The sequence below is a fragment of the Lepidochelys kempii genome, chromosome 15, assembly GCF_965140285.1.
Source record: "Lepidochelys kempii isolate rLepKem1 chromosome 15, rLepKem1.hap1, whole genome shotgun sequence".
NCBI classification, from domain to species: domain Eukaryota; kingdom Metazoa; phylum Chordata; order Testudines; family Cheloniidae; genus Lepidochelys; species Lepidochelys kempii.
This window is the reverse complement of record NC_136394.1, coordinates 17,689,316-17,708,666: the sequence shown is the minus strand read 5'-3', so window position 1 is coordinate 17,708,666 and position 19,351 is coordinate 17,689,316. Positions and strand designations below refer to the sequence as shown.

General features: G+C 38.7%; 1 protein-coding gene across 4 annotated transcripts in view; it reads left to right on the top strand.

Moving 5' to 3' along the window:
• The window catches only part of GOLGA3 (golgin A3), a 38,352-nt gene that overhangs the window by 8,376 nt on the left and 10,625 nt on the right, over positions 1-19,351 (top strand). For all 4 annotated transcript variants that reach the window (XR_012155013.2, XM_073312449.2, XM_073312450.2 and 1 more), the window contains exons 4-17: positions 365-477; positions 2,416-3,110; positions 5,496-5,607; positions 6,368-6,674; positions 7,453-7,655; positions 8,014-8,151; positions 9,426-9,587; positions 10,575-10,943; positions 12,474-12,551; positions 13,220-13,483; positions 14,257-14,351; positions 15,377-15,593; positions 17,113-17,256; positions 18,429-18,626. Coding sequence is in view for 3 of the 4 variants with exons in the window: in XM_073312449.2 (XP_073168550.1) it covers positions 365-477; positions 2,416-3,110; positions 5,496-5,607; positions 6,368-6,674; positions 7,453-7,655; positions 8,014-8,151; positions 9,426-9,587; positions 10,575-10,943; positions 12,474-12,551; positions 13,220-13,483; positions 14,257-14,351; positions 15,377-15,593; positions 17,113-17,256; positions 18,429-18,626 (3,095 nt within the window). In the remaining variant the exon portion in view is untranslated. The remainder of the gene's footprint in view (positions 1-364; positions 478-2,415; positions 3,111-5,495; positions 5,608-6,367; positions 6,675-7,452; positions 7,656-8,013; positions 8,152-9,425; positions 9,588-10,574; positions 10,944-12,473; positions 12,552-13,219; positions 13,484-14,256; positions 14,352-15,376; positions 15,594-17,112; positions 17,257-18,428; positions 18,627-19,351) is intronic.

The following is a 19,351-nucleotide window of genomic DNA, read 5'->3' as shown; positions in this document are numbered from 1 at the left end:
TTCTGTCAGAATTCGAGTTCTAAAGCAGGTGGGATTTAGATGGTAAAAGTGTTCTTGCTCTTACTGTGGAAGGTTTTGTCTCAGATCACTTGAAAGAATTGTGGCATTTGTAAATATAAAATGATTTAATTGAGCACTGTAATCTCAATGCTTACACAAGGACATTTTGGAAGATGGGGGAGTATTCCTGAGCTGCATGCTAAAGGGCTGTCCTTGAGAATGATGCATGCTCTGCTTAAGCATGAATGTTGTGTACATGTTGCTGATGGGAGAAGGGGTTGATGTAGGGATATTTTCCACCCTTTTTGTGTTGTTTGCCTTTTGAAGTTTTCTGAGTGACTTTAGAGGTAACTTTTGTACATAGGTTCATCTGCGTCTTCGCTCCCATTGGAGAAAGAGGAACAAATCAGACTTCAGGCAAGAAGGCGTCTGGAAGAGCAGCTCAAACAGTACAGAGTAAAAAGGCACCAAGAAAGAGTAAGCACCTTGTAGCAGATCCTCTGTTTCTAGGTGATCTCTGTGTAGGTGGAAAGCTAGGAAAATGAAGCCATACCTGCCCTAAACTGTCTGTTTCTTGGCTGTACGCATTCAATAACGTCTAGCCAGGAAAATGTATTTTTCTAATTCTCTTCTGTATGTGCCAAATTTTGCCTTCAGTTGCATCATGATAATCCATGAAGGCTGCAGGGTACCACTAGAGTAATTGGAGGAAGAATTTGGTCCTATATATTTTTCCTGAGGTTGGAATGATTATTTGTTTTATATATTATGGTATCCTATTTACCGTAGTCCACAACTTTGAGTGTCTTCCCTCACTTGCTAGGAATTTCACAAAGAAATTGCTGCTTCTAGGTTTTTTGATGATAAATTGGAAAATCTAGTGTGAAGAACAATAATATATGGTTGGACTAGTAGAAATGTTTAAAAAAAACAACAAATTTTACAATCCCTTGTTAAGAAAAGCATAGATCTGAGTAAACTGCCACTGCTCTCTTCAAAAGTGTACAATGCGAGATTTCCATTTAGGCACCATCTGCAAAAACTGTACACGTTTCATCATACCACTATATATACATACTTTATTATTTGTTTATAGTGCAGTAGAGTCCATAGCCCACACTGAGGACTAGGGCTCCGTTCTGCTAGATACTGTTAGTAAATTTTACTCTGTACTAACAGACAGGAAGACATGGCTCCTACTCAAAGAGCTTACAATCTCAAATACAAAAATAGATGAAGCCTGGGGGAAAGGTACACAATATCCAAGCAAAGGCCATGATTCCATGATGACAGGTGCAGTCTAAACCTGAACATAATTTACCATGTAAGTAGTCCCATTAAACTCAAATGAGACTCCTAACATGCATAAAGTTACAAATAGTTGTGTTTGCAGGACTGGGGGCAGCAAGATCAAGAGAATGATTGGCATGTTTTATTTCCTTGATTTACAAAAAAGAGTGTAGGGGTATAGTGTGGGGGGAATGGGAGGAGCAGGTGGGAGAAGGAGGTAATCCAGGAGACAGAGAATTGGAGAAGGAAGAAGATGGATGGAGAGGAGTACGCAGGGAAGATTAAACCCTTTGGAGATAAGTCCTGAGTAAAGGATTCTACAGTTCATATTTGGGTAATACTAAATTGACCTTGTGCTCATAATACTTTTGGTTATTTCTAAACTGAGTCTCTTTGCTTTTATACATTTATCTCATAATGTGACATTTTAATCTAGTATTTTTGAGCATTTAATTGTATATTTATGTAATCAATATAATTGCATTTGATTTATCTAGTGTCAACATAGAATTGCATGCTGTAAGTAGAATGTGCAAATCTGATATATTAGTGTGTATATATATTATTGTAAAGAGAGAGTATTTTAAAGTTTAAAGCTTTGCAGTTTCACTTTTTTAGGAGATACTAAATATAATTAATCCCCATTAACTGACTTTCCATAATATTGTTTTTAAATGCCCGCCCACATCTAAATCATAGATGTTCTGAAAAGTATCTGAAAAATCCATATTCTTTTCTTTGTCTTCTCATAATACAAAAAAAAAAACCTTGAAAAATTTTGGAAAGTTTTAAATATAATTATTTAGAGGCTGAAGCCTTTATACAGTTGTTAAAGTACTCTTTTGCAATATCTTCTGATTAGTTTTCACAGTTTACCTAGATTACCTTCACTGTGTCTGGATTGAGACTCAATCAGTTAGCTCTCCTCCATATCCAAATGTCAGCCAGGACTGGGTTAACTAGCTATTAAGAGAAGCTTGTTCGTGAAATGCTACATAAGTCCAAGTGCTGTTATAAAAGAAAAATGAACCTTTTACAGCTTTCTAAATACAATGATAAGAAAAAATTGATGCGAGTTTAAGTGTAGTCTTCTAGAATTTATTGTTCGCTTCTGATTTCTTTTAGTCCAGCTACTCTACAACCAAAAACCGGCCCTCTAGTACACTAGATCCGGAGCTGATGTTAAATCCAGAAATCTTGCCAAGGGCCAGCACTGTAGCTATGACAAAAGAGTACTCCTTCTTGCGGACCAGTGTCCCAAGGGGGCCAAAACTGGGCAGCCTGGGACTTCCAGCCCCTTCAAAAGAGAGAAGAAGCTCCAAATCTTCCAAGTCAAGTAAGATCCGGTCCTTGGCTGATTACAGAACTGAAAATTCAGATCCTGGAAATGCTACTAGGAATTTTGTGACTGCCGATGCATCTGGTGGGTCTCTAAAGGAGAATAGAAGTGGTCTGACTTCTGTAGTATCTGAGATCTGTCTCCGCTCTGAAACAGACGACCGACTGGAAAATTCCTCCATAGCAGGAGACAGTGTTTCAGAGATTGACGGAAGTGATTTAGGAATAAGGCTGGATGGAAATGAGAGTGACAGCTCTACCTACAGCAGTGTGTCAGGAAGGGGGACGTATAGCATTTTATTGAATGCAGAAGGCAAACAGGGCATTTCATGTACAGTAAATGGCCAGGAGATCCCTCCAGATGGAGTGGGGCAATTTCCTTCCATCAGGGAAGTATTGCAGGCTGCAGCAGCAGAGCATCATGCCCAGGAGCAGGAAGTGAATGGGGAAGTGCGGAGTCGGAGAGACAGTATTTCTAGCAGGTAAGACATTACGTTGCACAATACACACATTGCACTTCTTTGGCATATGTAACCTGATGCTTTAATTCCCAGCTACAACATTTGGGATATAACTAAAGTTCTGTTCAATATGATCAGATGTGTGATAACTAATGAGTCCTAATAGAAACCACTGCGCTGAATACATTTTTATTATAGATATTTTTAGTTTATAGGAACTGTCCCTGATCAAGTGATTAAAACAAGGGCACTGTAGACATGTGTATGCTTTGTCATCACGATTCTTAAAATATAGTAGAATTTGATTGTGGTGTCCACTGCTTGTATTATCCACTCAGCCCTATACATCAAAAATGGCTTTCCAAAACTCATATCCAGTTTGTGCTGGTGTGTTTACCTATCCTGTGCACTAATCACTGGCCGTTTGGTTTTCAGTATCTGATTGATTGAAGGGATTTCTTTGTTTTCATAGAGAGGTAATAATTTTGCACCTTTCTGAGGACCACTTGGCTGAGACTAATAGTGTTACAGTTTGTGGGAGTGCCAATTAGAGCCAAATATAACCAGATTGGGAAATTTGGTTTTTCACAATAGTGATCATTCAGATAGAGTTGTCAGAACGGGTGTAGGTGCATGGCGAGGAGAGGGATTATTCAGGCATTACACGCTGAACAGTGAATGAGCAGAATTTTTAAGGTATGCATTTTTAATGGCCTAGGGAACAAATTTACCTAAACTGTAATATTTCAAATATTTGTAACTTCCTGTCATGATTCCAGTCAGGTTTTTAAAAGTTTCTTACTTTCTTTTAAACTTGTAGAAAGGGACCCTTTTGGTACACCCATACGTAACTTAAAAATACAGTAATACTGTATAAGTTTACCCACCACCAGTGACTACGGCTATGTCTACACTAGCACTTTTGTGGGTTAAACTTTTGTCAGTCAGGGGTGTGAAAAAACACCCCTGACTGACAAAAGTTACACTGACAGAAATGCCGGTGTGGACAGCTCCATCAGCAGCATAGAGTGGGTACACGGGGAACCTTGCAGCAGTTCAGCTGTGCTGCTGTAAGTTCTCTAGTGTAGACGTAGCCTTTAGGCAACTTAAACTCAAATTGTCTTCCCCCTAACAATTCCTTCCTCTACTCTTTTCGAGTGCCTAGAGCTTTGCTCTATGCCCTGAAGGTAGTTAGATTTGGGCTTATTTTGGCCAGGAGGTGGGGGTTGGTGGGAGCAAATTTTAAAACAATAGTGCCTTCATAGAGAATGCCCTGTTAGCAGCCCCCCTCTTTCCATCTAAAGCTCTCTTTGGTCTCAGACTAGTTATGTATTACGTGCCACAGAATTTCATTGTACTGCACTGATTTTTTTTAAAAATGAAATGATATATGATACTGTCTTAAGAAACACTAATGTGTTCTCTTTGGTCTGTTTATAGACTAGTGATCTGTGCAGAGAAGTGTGTGGTTCTTTTATTTGTTTGCTTTCAGTCCTCTGTACTTGCAAGATGCCAGGATACTTGCCCTAGATACTCATATCCTCTTCAGACCTTTAGAAGGGGTTTAACTGTTAGATCCTCAGAAGTTTGTGTCTCTGACATCCTAACTATGGCTTAATATCTGTCCCTTACAGGAGATCAAGGTTAGACTAGCAAGCAGAAAACTAGTCAAACTCACAATACTATTGTTGTCTAAAGATGCAGTTACCAAAACAACTTGTACAAATTTAGAAAATACAATTATTTGTCTTATCTTTGGAAGAATTACAAACCTCAAAATTCTTAGAGCAAAATCAGTTGTCATTAGATAATCACAATCTATGCCTAATCCTGACAGGAGAGAAAGCAGAAGTTCTTGTCCATTTTCTCTGAATTTCATGGATTTGCTGAGTAAACTATACTGGGGAAGGGGAATAGGGTATACTCCATGCTGAATAGCGTTTTTTTTTTTGTTTTTTTTTTTTGCTTTAGCTATCCATTTATTTTCATGTTAAAATAGTTTTGTGTGGTTAGTGCATGTGAAAGGTGCTTGATCACAAGTCACTTTTCCCTTGAGATCTCTGTAAATCTCTTGGTAAAGGGATGTTTAGTTTCTGAGGATAATAAAGTCAGCCCATTAACTTTCTTTCCTGGAGAACAAACATCCGTTCCATGATATGCCCAGTTTTGGGGAATTCAGATAGCTCCCAATCCAGCGTTTTTTCTGTCAGATGGCAAGTGAAATTTGTTTCGTTCTTTGTGGTGAGTCTTTCACAAAGCTAAAAAGACTGCCCAAAACTGTAGCTCATTTAGAACTGAGTTATTTAGTGGAGTTTGAACATCTTGTAATTTCAGCTTCACCTCTTTATAAATGGGTGATTTATAAAAAATCCTAACTCTTTAAATGCCTGTGGTTTCTGTCTCCAGTGTGTCTGTGGAAAGCTCTGTCACAGGAACTCATGATGAAATGTTGCAGGTCCTAAAAGAGAAGATGAGACTTGAAGGACAGCTCGAAGCACTGTCATTAGAAGCTAATCAGGTAGAAAATTAATCTGAATTTCTGTATTTAATCAACTACAGTCATACACTAATTCAAATTTTAAAGTAGATCCCACATTGTGTTTGCAGAGAGGTGGTTTTCATAAATGTTACATAAGATAGCTAAAAAGGCTGTTTATTTAAAATAAAGCTTTTAAAATCTGAAATAATAATAATAATAAAAAAAACCCCTATACTGAAGTGGTCCACAAAAGAGAGAATAGAGAAAAAGGAGTGTAAAGAAGTAGAAGTAAACGTTGAGCCAGTGGGGGCTCAACATATATTAAATATTTACCCTTAAAGTGGGTGGCAGTTTCAGACTTCTTTCTCATTCCATTTCTGTTTAAAAAAAAAAAAAAAAAAGTTAAGGACAAGTGAGTGTCAAACAGTAGGGGACATCAGAGCAGAGGAATGATCACTTGCAAGCATAAGATGGGTATTTAAAACAAGACTGAGACTGTCAGTGTCTAGCAAGCTATCTTAAGTACCAAATACCTGTGTCCGTCTTTTTTTTAAGGATGCTGTCTATATTGTATGCACTTTTGTCTACATTTTTCCTGCATATTTGAGACATTTATTAAATACAGCGTGATTTTTTTTTCTTATTTTACATAGAAATGTTATCCAGCAGAGCAAAATATATATTTGGAGCGGCTGACTCTTTTAGACAGAATATTGATATCTCTACCTCTCTTGCTAATGCACTATATTTATTTATTAGTTTCTCCTAAAATTATTTTTTATTGTTTGGACTTGTTCAGGCACTTAAAGAGAAGACTGAGCTGCAAGCCCAAATTGCAGCTTTGAACATGAGGCTTCAGGATCAGATGGAGCACAGTCAGAGCAGCCAACAGAAGCAGGATTCGTTGAGCTCAGAAGTGGCTACCTTAAAGCAATCTTGCTGGGATCTGGAACGAGCTATGGCTGACCTGCAGAACACCTTGGAAGCCAAGAATGCTAGCTTGGCTTCCTCAAACAATGACCTGCAACTGGCAGAGGAACAGTACCAAAGACTCATGGGAAAAGTTGAAGATATGCAAAAAAATGTTCTCAGCAGGGATAACACAGGTGAGCTAATGTAAACTTGAATCTTGAAAATGTATCTTTTTTTTCTGTTCCACAAGCAATTTAATTAAATCTTACTTCTTGTGTGCACTATCAATTACTGATGTAACTACCTTGCAAACAAGAAAGTGATTAATTTGTGGTGTATCATGATGCTGCCTACAGGGTCTTACTAGATAGCATTTCCATTTTAAGACCAGGAAGAAACTGGTTTCCAGTTAGGCACGTTCGGCATTAAAAATGAGGGAATAGGGAGAAGTTATTAACTTGTATCTCATTGATATCAGATCCTTAGAGATTTGCATGATTATTTATTTTATTATTACTATTTCTTGTTTTGCGTTACAGGAGTTCCCAGAATGTGCTAGGCACTGACCAGATGCACTGACCAGAGTCTGCAGTCTAAAAACTGTTTGACAATTCATTAACAAGTTTTTTTTCAAAAAGAGAAATATATTTTGGTTAGCATCAAGTATCCTTTCCATTTCCCAGACATGTGCATACTCCCAAATGTTTTACTTATTTCCGCCCTTCTTTATGCTTCTAAGGAACTTCGAACATGCAAAGAAGTGACCTCAAAAGCTGTTTTCTCCTAATGACCCTAATTCTGTGGGTCCTGAAATTTCTTCTGGTTTGTGGGAATGGATGTTCTTTGTTATTTAGGCACACTTCCAATAAAAAGATGACTGTGGACATATGTTTAAGGTTCATTGCTACACTTAAAACCATCAAAAATTGGACATTGGAATAGCATAGTTTAATTTTTTTTTGCCTTTTTTAGTACACGGTCTGCGACAGCAAATGGCTTCCTTACAGAACCAGCTTCAGCAGGTGCAGTTAGAACGGACCACGTTGACCAATAGGCTAAAAGCGTCTCAAGCAGAGATCGCATCGCTGCAAAATGTGCGGCAGTGGTACCAGCAGCAATTGGCAGTGGCTCAGGAGGCACGTGTTAGACTACAGAGTGAGATGGCCAATATACAGGTAAGTGTGTGAACTTTCCACACCCGCACTGCTTTCTTTCTTACATTAGCTTTAGCCAGTGGATGAATTCTTTTCAGACTTTTAAGGAGGGCCCAGTCTCGTTTCTGTATTTATGTAAGGTGCATGATTAGCTCTGTCCCTTTTACCTGTCATCCTTAGGTGTTACTTCCTGTCTAACACTGAGGCATAAACTTAACCAATGCACTTTCTGAAAAGCTTATTAAACTTTCTCATGGATGTAGCTCTGTAAAGCCATTAGGTGACAGCTAAGGCTCAGGTAGACTGAGTCCTCTTCTCTGGAGCATTTTCATTGTCCACCCACGTTTTGAGTATTTGTATTGACTTTTCCTTCCTGCAGGCTGGGCAAATGACCCAAGCAGGTATGTTGGAGCACCTCAAATTAGAGAACGTGTCATTGTCCCATCAGCTAACAGAGACCCAGCACAGATCCATCAAAGAAAAGGAACGTATTGCAACACAGCTGCAAAATATTGAGGTAAGGTTGTAGGTGGCCTGTCTGAATTGTGTTCTGTTGTTCAAGTTTTATATTCCAGTTTAGTGATCACCATATTTTCAGATTCAGGAAGAAGGTATTTACACTGGTAGAAATGACTTCACTATGAGTACATTCAATTGGTGTATATCTTACATGATCAAAGAGCCTTTTCAAATTTACATCCCCAGAAGGCAAGTGTTGCTTCTCCAAATTTTAAAACCACATGAAGAATCTTGCTAGTTAAAAAGGAAACTGTCAGCCTCTGTAGGTCACAAACTTACCTACCATAAAGAGACCCTGTTGACAGGCTTAAATGTAGCCCCCTTTGATTAAAGTAAAATGGAGCATTACAGACTGGGACCTGGAGTCTGAGGCCCTAATTTTACAGTTGAGATTAGCCCAGCCATAAGATATGTTGGAAAACTTAATGAGCCACACTTTGGCCACCCTGTTGTAAACAATATACATGCGAGGGATGTGGCTCTGGATTATTTGCAGCAGATAAATTCTACTGAGACTTGAATCCTCATTCTTGCACTCTGATATTACTAAATATTGGGAAACCCAGTTAATATTGTGGCTGATCTAAAACACCTTACTCATTTTAGTGTTGGTTAATAGGTCAAGAATTTCATCCAAAAACAAAGGCTGGTGGCAAAGATTTGTATTTGTTATTGCAGATTAATAATTATTGTTATTTTAAATAGAGGGGTGGGGAACTTAACCGAAATTGGTCATATCCTTAAAGGGCTCTCTGTGAAAATCTCTCATGCCCCAGGCTTATCTTTCCTGTCCTCTAGCAGAAAAGATTAATAAAATTTTCAAAAATTCCTAGGTAATTTACACTCCTAAATCCTGTTTTCAGAAATGACTTCGGAACCTAACTCCGAATCTCACTGAGATTCAATGGGACTTAAATCACTGAAGTTCTTTTGAAAATTTTATGCTGGGACTGCAGAAATGTTTGGTCTTCCCTTCTGTAGTAGCTTATCAATTTTTAAAAAATGAAAAGCACTTAGCCAGAATTCAGTCTCTTATGAATGTGCAAGATGCACACTAGTCATTTCAATGGGTGTGTCCTAGAAGCCCAGTAATCTTCAAATATTGAGTGGATAACTTCACTGAGGGCCAGGAGTGTAATACAAAGAACTGAATAATGTTTTACTATTTTGTTCTCCAATATTTTTTCTGACTTTTTTTTTTAATCCATTTCATCTGATATTTTTACCATTTTCCTAATTCCTTTGTAAATACTTCCTGTTTTTTCTGTGCAGGCTGACATGTTAGATCAAGAAGCTGCATTTGTACAGATCCAGGAGGCTAAAACCTTGGTGGAAGAGGATCTGCAGAGAAGGCTGGAGGAGTTTGAGGATGAGCGAGAAGAACTGCAGAAAATGGCTGATTCTGCAGCAGCACTGGAACAAGAACTGGAACAGGTAGACTTGATTACTGGATAGTGTCCCAAGGACTTCCTGGAGAACACTTAAGCTGAAAGACTAATACATGGATTTTCAGTTAGCGATGTTTAAAGTGCTGAAAGATTACTCTAAAAATGGCATGGAAAGATAAGCATGTTGTGTGTGTCATTGAATTGCAGCTCAAACTTGCTCAGTTACTTGTAAAAAGAGTCCACTTCTACCCACCAGTCCTTCAAATTCTACCTGGGATCAGAAAGTTAAACCATTATATTTCTTTCTTGTGCATCCTTAACAATAATAAAGATTTGGCAATTCGGAGCAGAGTTAGCTATTCTTTTGATGTGTGAACTAGAATAGAATTGAGCTTCGTCTCTCGGTGATTGTAGTTCTGCAGTGCCAAAAGAATTAAATAATAGTAAAAGTTAGATGTTCTAGTGAATTCTGCAGATAATGGTTCTGCATACACACAGGGAGTGCATCTCTGTTGTTAGAAGTTGTCCTTTTAGATAGTCATTTTCCTGAGTGCAGCATCACTTTACACCAGTGTTTCGTAAAGGATTTCATTTGATGATGATGTGCAGGGGAATGGAATGAGGGTCTGGTGCGTGATAGAGCTCAATGTTATGACCAAAAAGGATGTCTAAGGGTAATGGTATTTTAAGCAGAAGCTAACGTGTTTATATGCACACTGAACACTTAATTTAAAATAAAAATTAAAAAGGTCATAAAGTAAAACATGTAGTCTTCTAGGATTGTCAGCCTGATCAATGTATGCTCTGTAGTTGCACAGAATGGCCTCAATATAATCAACACTGTGAATAGAGAGAATCAATGAAACATAAGATTGCCTTCTGCTTTCTTTACAGTTATTTTCTATTAGTCCCTCAGAGATACTAGGTTATTTTAATTTTTTTTTAAAAGTACATTCCTAAATAAAAGTGGATTTTGTAGTTTAAAATTCATCTGAGATGGATTAAATCTTTTAAAAACTATTTTTTTCTTCAGGTGAAATTGACTCTGCATCAGCGAGATCTGCATCTTGAATCTTTACAGCAGGAGCATCTAGCGCTCATGAAGCAGCTCACCATAACCCAAGAAACATTGCACACCAAAGAACAGTCCCTAAATGACCTACAGACTCAATATGATGAGCTGGTGGCCAGGTTAGAGGAATTCCAAGGTGATATTATTTCCAAGGATGACACGATCCAATATTTGCAGAATGAAAAGATTGTCCTAGAGGTAGCTCTGCAGGCAGCAAAAGCGAGCAAAGAAGAACTCGACGAAGGAGCAAAATGCTTAGGTGAAAGTACTGAGGCGGCATCAGAAATCTTGGCGCAATTGAGACAAGAAATAGCTATAAAGTCAAGCCAGGTAACGAATTTCTAAAATTATTCTTTTGCAAGTAACAGATGTAAGTGTTGACACAGGCTTGTGATAGAGCCAAATATATGACTGGAGCATTGCAGACCAATGGTGTTTAGTATCACGTGCACATAAACTTTAAGATCTAGAGAATGAAAATAAATCTAGCTGTTTTATGACTGTTCCCCAATAGTGAATATTGCTCATTTATTCTGTTTATATCAGTGGAATGTTCCTATTATTATTTTATATCTGTGTCTGTGCTTCTGGATTCATAAAGTTTGTGATGTGCAACTGAGTTATTCTTGCATCTTCAGGATTTAATAAACAATATTTGTTCTTTGCCAAGAAACACAGATTCATGTCTGATATCAATTTTCAAAATGAATAGATTTATATTATAACTTTTTGTATAAAGTACACTTTTTGGAAATAGTATTTTTAGTGCACTGTGTTCATGAGGCAATCTCAGCAAAGAAAATGTTCTTATGCATACAGTAAGGTTAGATTCTCTGTGGGCACTCCTTTTGGAAGAATTAATAGCTGTTTCCTAACTTAAAGCATACCAGATCTCATATTTGTCCATTAGTATATGCTGAAAGTGGTTCCCAGACTTGTTTTTTTCATGTACCAGTTTACCAGATAGGTTTGCTGTCTACTAAGGTTCTGTTGTGTGTGTTCTAACCCACAATGGAACTTCAACTAAACAAAACTCGATTCTCATAAGTAAGTTTGGACCTACAGTTTGTGTAGAGCATCCCAAACTTGAGAGCAAGGTAGAGCATCTACTTTTCTAGTGGAGGCTTGCACTGGGACATGTTCAGCAAAGAACTAGATAAGTTCATGGAGGATAGGTCCATCAATGGCTATTAGCCAGCATGGACAGGGATGGTGTCCCTAGCATCTGTTTGCCAGAAGCTGGGAATGGGCAGCAGGGGATGGATCACTTGATGATTACCTGTTCAGTTCATTCCCTCTGAAGCACCTGGCACTGGGCACTTTCAGAAGACAGGATACTGGGCTAGATGGACCTTTAGTCTGACCCAGTATGGCCGTTCTTATGTTCTTATGGGACCCAGCAAAGATTTCACATTGAAGGTAGGGAGGAGGATTCTAGAGTATTGGTCACAGAAGTCCAAAGTACCTCTGCTGGTACATGCAGTATGAAAACATTTTTGTAGCTCTATAAATTATGAAGCACCTGCTATTTATTTTGATTTAACTTGAGCATGTAAACTTGAATCGGTGTCATCTAGATACACTATATAGAGCCTGATGTATCCTAAAACATGCATGCCCAGATAATGGGAGATGCTGCATCCTTGATGGTGGCTTTGGGAAGATTAACATTCTGAATCTGTCTCAACTATTTAGGTATAAAACAATTTATTATTTGCATTACGGTAGTTTCTGATGCTACAGTCAGGATCAGGGCCCTGGTTTGTCTAAGCACTATGCATATACATAACAAAAAGACAGTTCCTGCCCAGAGAATTTATAATCCAAGTAAGGCAACATGTCTGCATTTTTCTCTAATAGGTGGAAAATCTGCAACAAGAAAGTGCCAGCCTGAAGAAACAGACCCAAAAAGTAAAGGAGCAGTACCTACAACAAAAGGTGGGTATACATAGCCATTTCAATATTGTATTAAAAACGAGCAAAGATTGTGTGTTGCAGGGAAGGCATGTACTAATAGGTTAATGGCATCTTACTTCCTAATGACAATGGTATTATTTAACTTGCAGGTCATTATAGCAAATAGAAGGAATGTTGTGACACAATTTATTATAAATGTTTGTGTGTGAGGTATATTTCTGTAGGTTATACATTGATTTTTTTTTTTAAACTGTAATTGACATAAAAGCAGACACTTAGGCCAAATCATGTTCCCATTAAAGTCTGGGAAGTTTTCCACATGGACTTCATTTGGCCTACAATATGTTAAGATTTCTCTAGTTAATTTGTACTAGGTGACCACTTTTTCAACAATATTCATTTTTATTCAAAAAAATTGGGTAACTTTTCAAGTATCTTAAATTTAATGCAACTGTATGAAATTCTGTTGGCATGGGGAATTTTAATTTAAAAGAAATAATTTTTCCTCCAAATCTTGTTTGGAATGATATAGAATATGATTCTAATTTTAAACTAAAGATGTACCAGGACTTCAGATGTCCCCTATAGTGGCACCGTTGAGTGGTACCATTTGCTTGCCTATTAGTCCAACAACTGTTTTAGAAATTGTGCCCTGGTGGATATCTCTCTGATTCTGATATGTGCACTAGGTAATGGTGGAAGCTTATCGAAGAGATGCAAGTTCAAAGGACCAGCTGATTAGTGAACTGAAATCTACAAAGAAGAGGCTGGACTCAGAAGTGAAAGAATTAAAACGGGAGCTACTGAAAATTCATGGCGAAAAGCAATCCATTGATGTTGAACGTTCAAGACTTCAGAAGGAAGTATCCCAGGTTCACCAGCAGATGGTGGAGTTAGAAAGCCATCTCCAATCAGTGCAAAAAGAACGGGATGACATGGAGATACAGCTACAGGTGAGGAGGAAATCTAGTGCAGCTATCTCAAGGATAACACACATTTGAGCTGCAGCTAATCCTATTAATTATTGAGGTGTTGCAGGTAGCAGTAACCTTTTAAACTAAGGTTATCAAATATGTATTGAAGGCAGTTGTATGTTACTTACTTTTGATGGTTAAACTGAATGATGATGTATTGCTATGTATTGGTACTGTATAAACACATATTGAAGTCAGTGGAGTTGTACTGATTTTATACCAGTAATAGAGTGAAGAATTAGCTGCAGGTATGGTATAGGAGTGCTGTGGAGGCAACATTCTTGGCTCCCAAAGTTGTCAAGAAGTGCAAGTGTCTTATTTTGCTCAACAACAATCTTTCACCTTAAGGACTTGTATTAGCATATGCCAAGGGGACTACTGCCCAGTCTGTAGATGTCAGGATGGTGACTCGAATTAAAATAGAATTAAAAAGGGATGGGAACGGAGACTGTTTTGTACATGGAAGGAAACATCCTTCCCCTCTCACCCCCAATCCTCGTATACAGAAAAGGAAATAGTTTTGAAAATTACCACATTACTTTGTTGTTGATTCATTAAACTAAACCTTACCATAAACTGGTTGCCAAATATATACAAAATATATACAAAATATACAAAAATATACAAAAGTAGTCCTGTTTTTACCATTCTGATACACTCTGTGTGTGTGTGTATATAGCAAACTGGCATGAGGATTTCTTTTGTGCTTACCGTATTTTCTCCTTCCTCCCTCATCTTTTTTCCCCCTCAAGTCTTTGCAGATTGATAAAGAACAAATGACATCTCTTGCTGAGACGAATGAGGTACTAAAACTACAGGTAGAACAAATGCAAGAGGAAGCCAAAAAGTAAGTCAGCTTTTTACACAGCCAGAATAACAGTAGCACTCGCTATTCTTATTGTGCTTCTTGTCTTCAGTGTGCTGTACAAAAATTACTGTTTAGTTTTTTCCTCTACCCTTGTAGGACAGTGTGTTTCCATTTTACAGCTGGATAAACTACTTAACTTCTGTGCCTCAGTGTAGCCTGGGCACACAAGTTGTTGGTAGGACAGGAACTCGTGAGTTTCAGGTTCACAGACCACTCCTCTGACCATTCCTCTTTATTACCAAGCTTTGTGGAGTGTGGCATGAGGCCAAAGGCACCTGAAATTGTACCAATAGCAAACTGTTGCTCACCAAAAGTGGCTTTTTGCAATTGGTATATATCAAAACAGTTACTACACAGATGTTAACATTAATAAATCTTATTTTTTAACAATGCCACCTTTCATAAACACTAAATTGAACACCACAAATATTGTTACTGTGGCTGTAGATGTGATGGGAATGGGATGGAAGAAGACATGTAAATGGATGTTGGGAAGGAGAAGGGGAGCAGTAATATAGGCTCCACCACTGTAAAAGTACAGTGCAGACCTACACAAAAGTGAGTTTGACATACAAAGAGAGGCTGTCATGTTAGAAGGTAAACTCAGGAGTAGTTTTCCATTTCATTTATAGGCATCTCCAGCAATGCTGCCCAAGTCATGCACTCTCTTGTTGCTGATGCACAAGAACTGTGACGTCACCAAGGACTAACTATCGAATCAGAAAATGGCTTTCTGCAATTAATATACTAATTTTGTAGAGTAAACAACTTGGTATTGTCCCCTTAATATTTGAAAAACATGGTTTATGTGCTAAGCAAAAGCTTTAGTGGTTCTTTTATCAGTATATTTGATTTTGTGTAACTTTGGGAATCAATAGCTTCTTTGGGAATCAGCGTCCTGTTATGGTTGTTTGCTATGACCTCTCAATAGAGTTTTGTAAATCTAAAAGTTTAATTGTTCATTACAGTTTTCAGGCAGTTCTCTTTGTGCTTTCTCATTCTAGGGCCATCACCGAACAGAAACAAAAAATGAAGCGTCTGGGGTCAGATCTGACCAGTGCACAGAAAGAGATGAAGGCAAAACACAAAGCCTATGAGAATGCAGTTGGCATCCTTAGCCGCCGGCTGCAGGAAGCCCTCACCGCAAAGGAATCTTCTGAAGTGGAGCTGAGCAAACTAAAAGCACAAATTGCTGATGGAGGAAATAACCAGGCTTCCCATGTAGGATGATGTCCTGTAACTTTGTTAGTAGAGAGATAGGATTATCTTGCATTACTACTAAATACTTAAAGACATGGCCTTACCTATAGGTTCATTTATCATATAGAGAAAAATTTTGGTAATGAGATGATCATCTTTGGGCAGGATTGTATTTTACAGGGTTTTACCTTCTACTGAAATCACTGCAAGTTTTTCTGTGTATCTGTATACTTTATACCAACAACAAAGCTTCATTCCTGTAGCCAGCTGTGAAATCTCCTTTCAGGACTTAAAAAGTTAATAACTATGGTGCCTTTCAAACTAAAATAAACTAGAAGCTTGCCCTTTAACATGCATTTAAATCTGCAGTAAAGATTCTATATGCTACGTATCAGTCACTGGGGAATTCACTTCATGTGTGCCTTGATTTATTATTTTAAAGAAAACCACTTCTGCAGTAAAGTATTACTTAAATATTGTGAAGATACTGCCAGTTTCCAGACCTATAGACCATGTGCCAGTGTCTCAAACTGTGAATTTCCTTATCAAAAATAAGGAAAATGTTTTGGCAATCTCCAAATATATGAGTAAAATAAACAGCCAACCCCCAGTTATAGCTTCACTTCAGAAGGAATGTCAGCCGTAGCCCTGAATTCCTGTTAATGTTCCTGTTTAAGCACAGGTTTTCAGTATTTTCTTTTTATACTGAAATATAATGAAGCCTTTTTTACTTATTAACTAATAGTTTCTCCTTTGCCTGCACCAAACACTCTGTCCTCCTTCAAATCCCTCCTTAAATCCAACTATTTCCACATAGATTTCAGATGCTAAAGCTCTTTTTTTGAAGTTGTGTGAAGAATTCTGTTCTCTTATTGTATATATTATGTCTGTCAGTGAAAGAAGGCAAGCTTCTCAGGGCAGAGATGTGACTTTTTTATATGATTTCATACACCGAATATTTTTGGTAAAAAAGTGACGCATCAAAGAGTGAGGGTCGGCTTATAAACAGGTCTACACCAAAATTTGATGATTTTTAAACTCTGTGAAGTCATTGAATTGAGTATCTAATACATGGTCGTTTTGTTTACCTGGAGCATCTGCAGGCATGGAGCCCCTCAACTCCCTGTGGCTGCTGTTCGCCGTTCCCAGCCAGCGGCTTATCCTAAGGGGCCGGGAGCCAAAGTTTGCCGACCCCTGAAATATAGGGTTGGCTTATGAAAGGGTCATGCAGTTTTTACTATTTTTCCTATCCATCTTGGGGGATCGGCTTATAAACGAACGGGCTAATGAACGAGTATATACGGTATATTGCACCTATGATGCAATATAAATATATTCATTAAAAGAGTAATTTCCTTTTTAGCAAAATAATCTGTTAAATGTAGTAAGTTGTTTTTTCTGACCCAAAATATTGTCCAGTAAACATAATAAGCACTTTAAATCTATACCTATTGGAGGAATAGACTTGTTTAAAAAAAGAACAATTGCTTCTGCAAAACAAGTGTTTTACTAACTAGGCTTCTGATGTCTTTGTCTTTAGGAAAGGATTCACGCTCTGGAGACAGAGCTGCAGGCTGTTAGCCACAGTAAGATGATGTTGGAGAAAGAGCTGCATGAAGTAATTTCACTCACCAGCCAGGAGCTTGAGGAGTACCGGGAAAAAGTGATAGAACTTGAGGATGAGGTAATTGCCTGCGCTTTCCTTGCAGACAGGGAGGTTCAGTGTACAACCCAGGGGGCAAAAGAAGATTTGGGACTGAACTGTTCAAATCAAATGAAAGTATGTTATAATCTTACAAAGGGAAGATTGCGTCTGCCACAGCTAATTTTGCTGCAAGCTGCCAACTCCTCATGACTTTATTGGGCCCTTATCATTAATGCTATTATTTAGTCACGGGTATTTTTAGTAAAAGTCATGGACAGGTCACAGACAATAAACAAAAATTCACGGCCCATGACCTGTCCTTGACTTATATTATAAATACTCCTAACTAAATCTTGGGTGGGGAGAGGGGTGCTGCTGGGGGGGCACCCCAGAGGCCATTGCTCGGGGACCACCCCGGAGTGGGGGGGCACTGCTAATTGGTGTTGGGGCCAGCGGCAGCAGCTGCTCCGGCCGCCCCATAGACCACTGCTCAGGCAGGCCACAGGGCCAGCCGCACTGGCTGCTGCTCAGGCATTCCTGGGGCCAGCTGCCCGACCAGCAGCCAGTGCAGCTGGCCCCAGGGCCGCTCCAGCTGCAATCGGTGCGGCTGATTGCAGGGCCACCCCCCAGCGACTGGCTGCAGAGCCACTCCAGCAGCGGCTGGTGTGGCTGTCCCTGGGGCCACTGAGCAGCTAGCCCCGAAGCCAGCTGCTTGGGCAGCCCTAGGGTCAGCCACGCTGGCTGCTACGGAGGTCGCGGAGCCACCACCTCCATGACAAACATGGACCCCCTACTTATAATACAGGGAAAAAAGCGTTGGGGTGAAAGAAAAGAAGCTCCTACATAAAAGAGACCAACTAAGCCTGGTCAAGAGATGCTGAGTACCCAGGACTCCCATTAATTCACTTTTGAAACTCTAAGGTGGCACTAGAAATATGCAGTACTGACTTCTCTACCATCAGTAGCACATCCCTTCTTTTCATCTCCTGTGGACAGTACTTGTGCCCTCTACTTCTAGCCAGCATTTTAATCTTGCAAAGAAAATCAGAATAAGAATCTGGTTGAACTAAATTTTAGAAGCATCCATTGTGAAAGTTGGAGAATTTTTCTAACATCTTATGCACAAAGCAATCATCATGTTTGATGAGTCTACCTCACAACTTCTTACGACAATAATATTGTGATTTTATTTATTTATTTTTTGGTTGCAGCTTCAGGAATCTAGAGGTTTCAGGAGGAAGATAAAACGTTTAGAAGAAATAAACAAGAAGTTGGCCCTCGAACTGGAACATGAACGAGGGAAGCTCACTGGTCTTGGTCAGTCTAACACTGCTTTGCGGGAGCACAACAACATCCTAGAAACAGCACTAGCAAAGAGAGAGGCAGACCTGGTACAGCTGAATCTCCAGGTATTCAAAGCATTTGACATTTTGATGTGACATTTTTAGAAGAGAAGGCTAACATTCTTCTGATTGCAGAAGGTACAGGGACTTGATTATGTCTGTAGATTTTCATTCAAAACACGTGTTTAAAGAAATGATGTGCTTTCTCCAGGTCCAGGTCTCATGTAGCTTACATTAGAATAATAATATAGGTATGAGAGACGTGTCATAAAAAAAATTTCCACTGGGTTAAATTATGAACTTTCTCAATGAAAACATTAACAAAAATTTCCAAGAGTGAAAGCAACAAATTTAATACAGCTCTTGTTAACATATATCTTGTATCACATAAAGATCTGATATCACTGTTGATGCTCTTACTTATTTTAATATTTATGTCAATATAGCACCTTCCCCCCCATCTCCAATCTACATTCACCATTACTGAAATATAGCCATTTCAGGGGTGAGATGGCAGTGTGCAGTGAGAGTGAATAGCAGTAATGGGAGGGGAAGTTTTTGCCAAGGATTCTCAGGCAAACTCTTGCTCTTTCATAGGTGCCATGGGATCTTTAAAATGTGCAGAAAAGCAGAAAAGACCCACGAGCCTAATAAATTTCATGTTACTTCCTTTGGAAGGTTTTGTGGCATTTTTTGTTTCTGAAAAGCAGGTCCTGTTTGCACCCTACTGTATTGAATTCTGAAAGTTAAATAACTCTGCATTTGTAATTCACCACCACCTCCAACGGGGG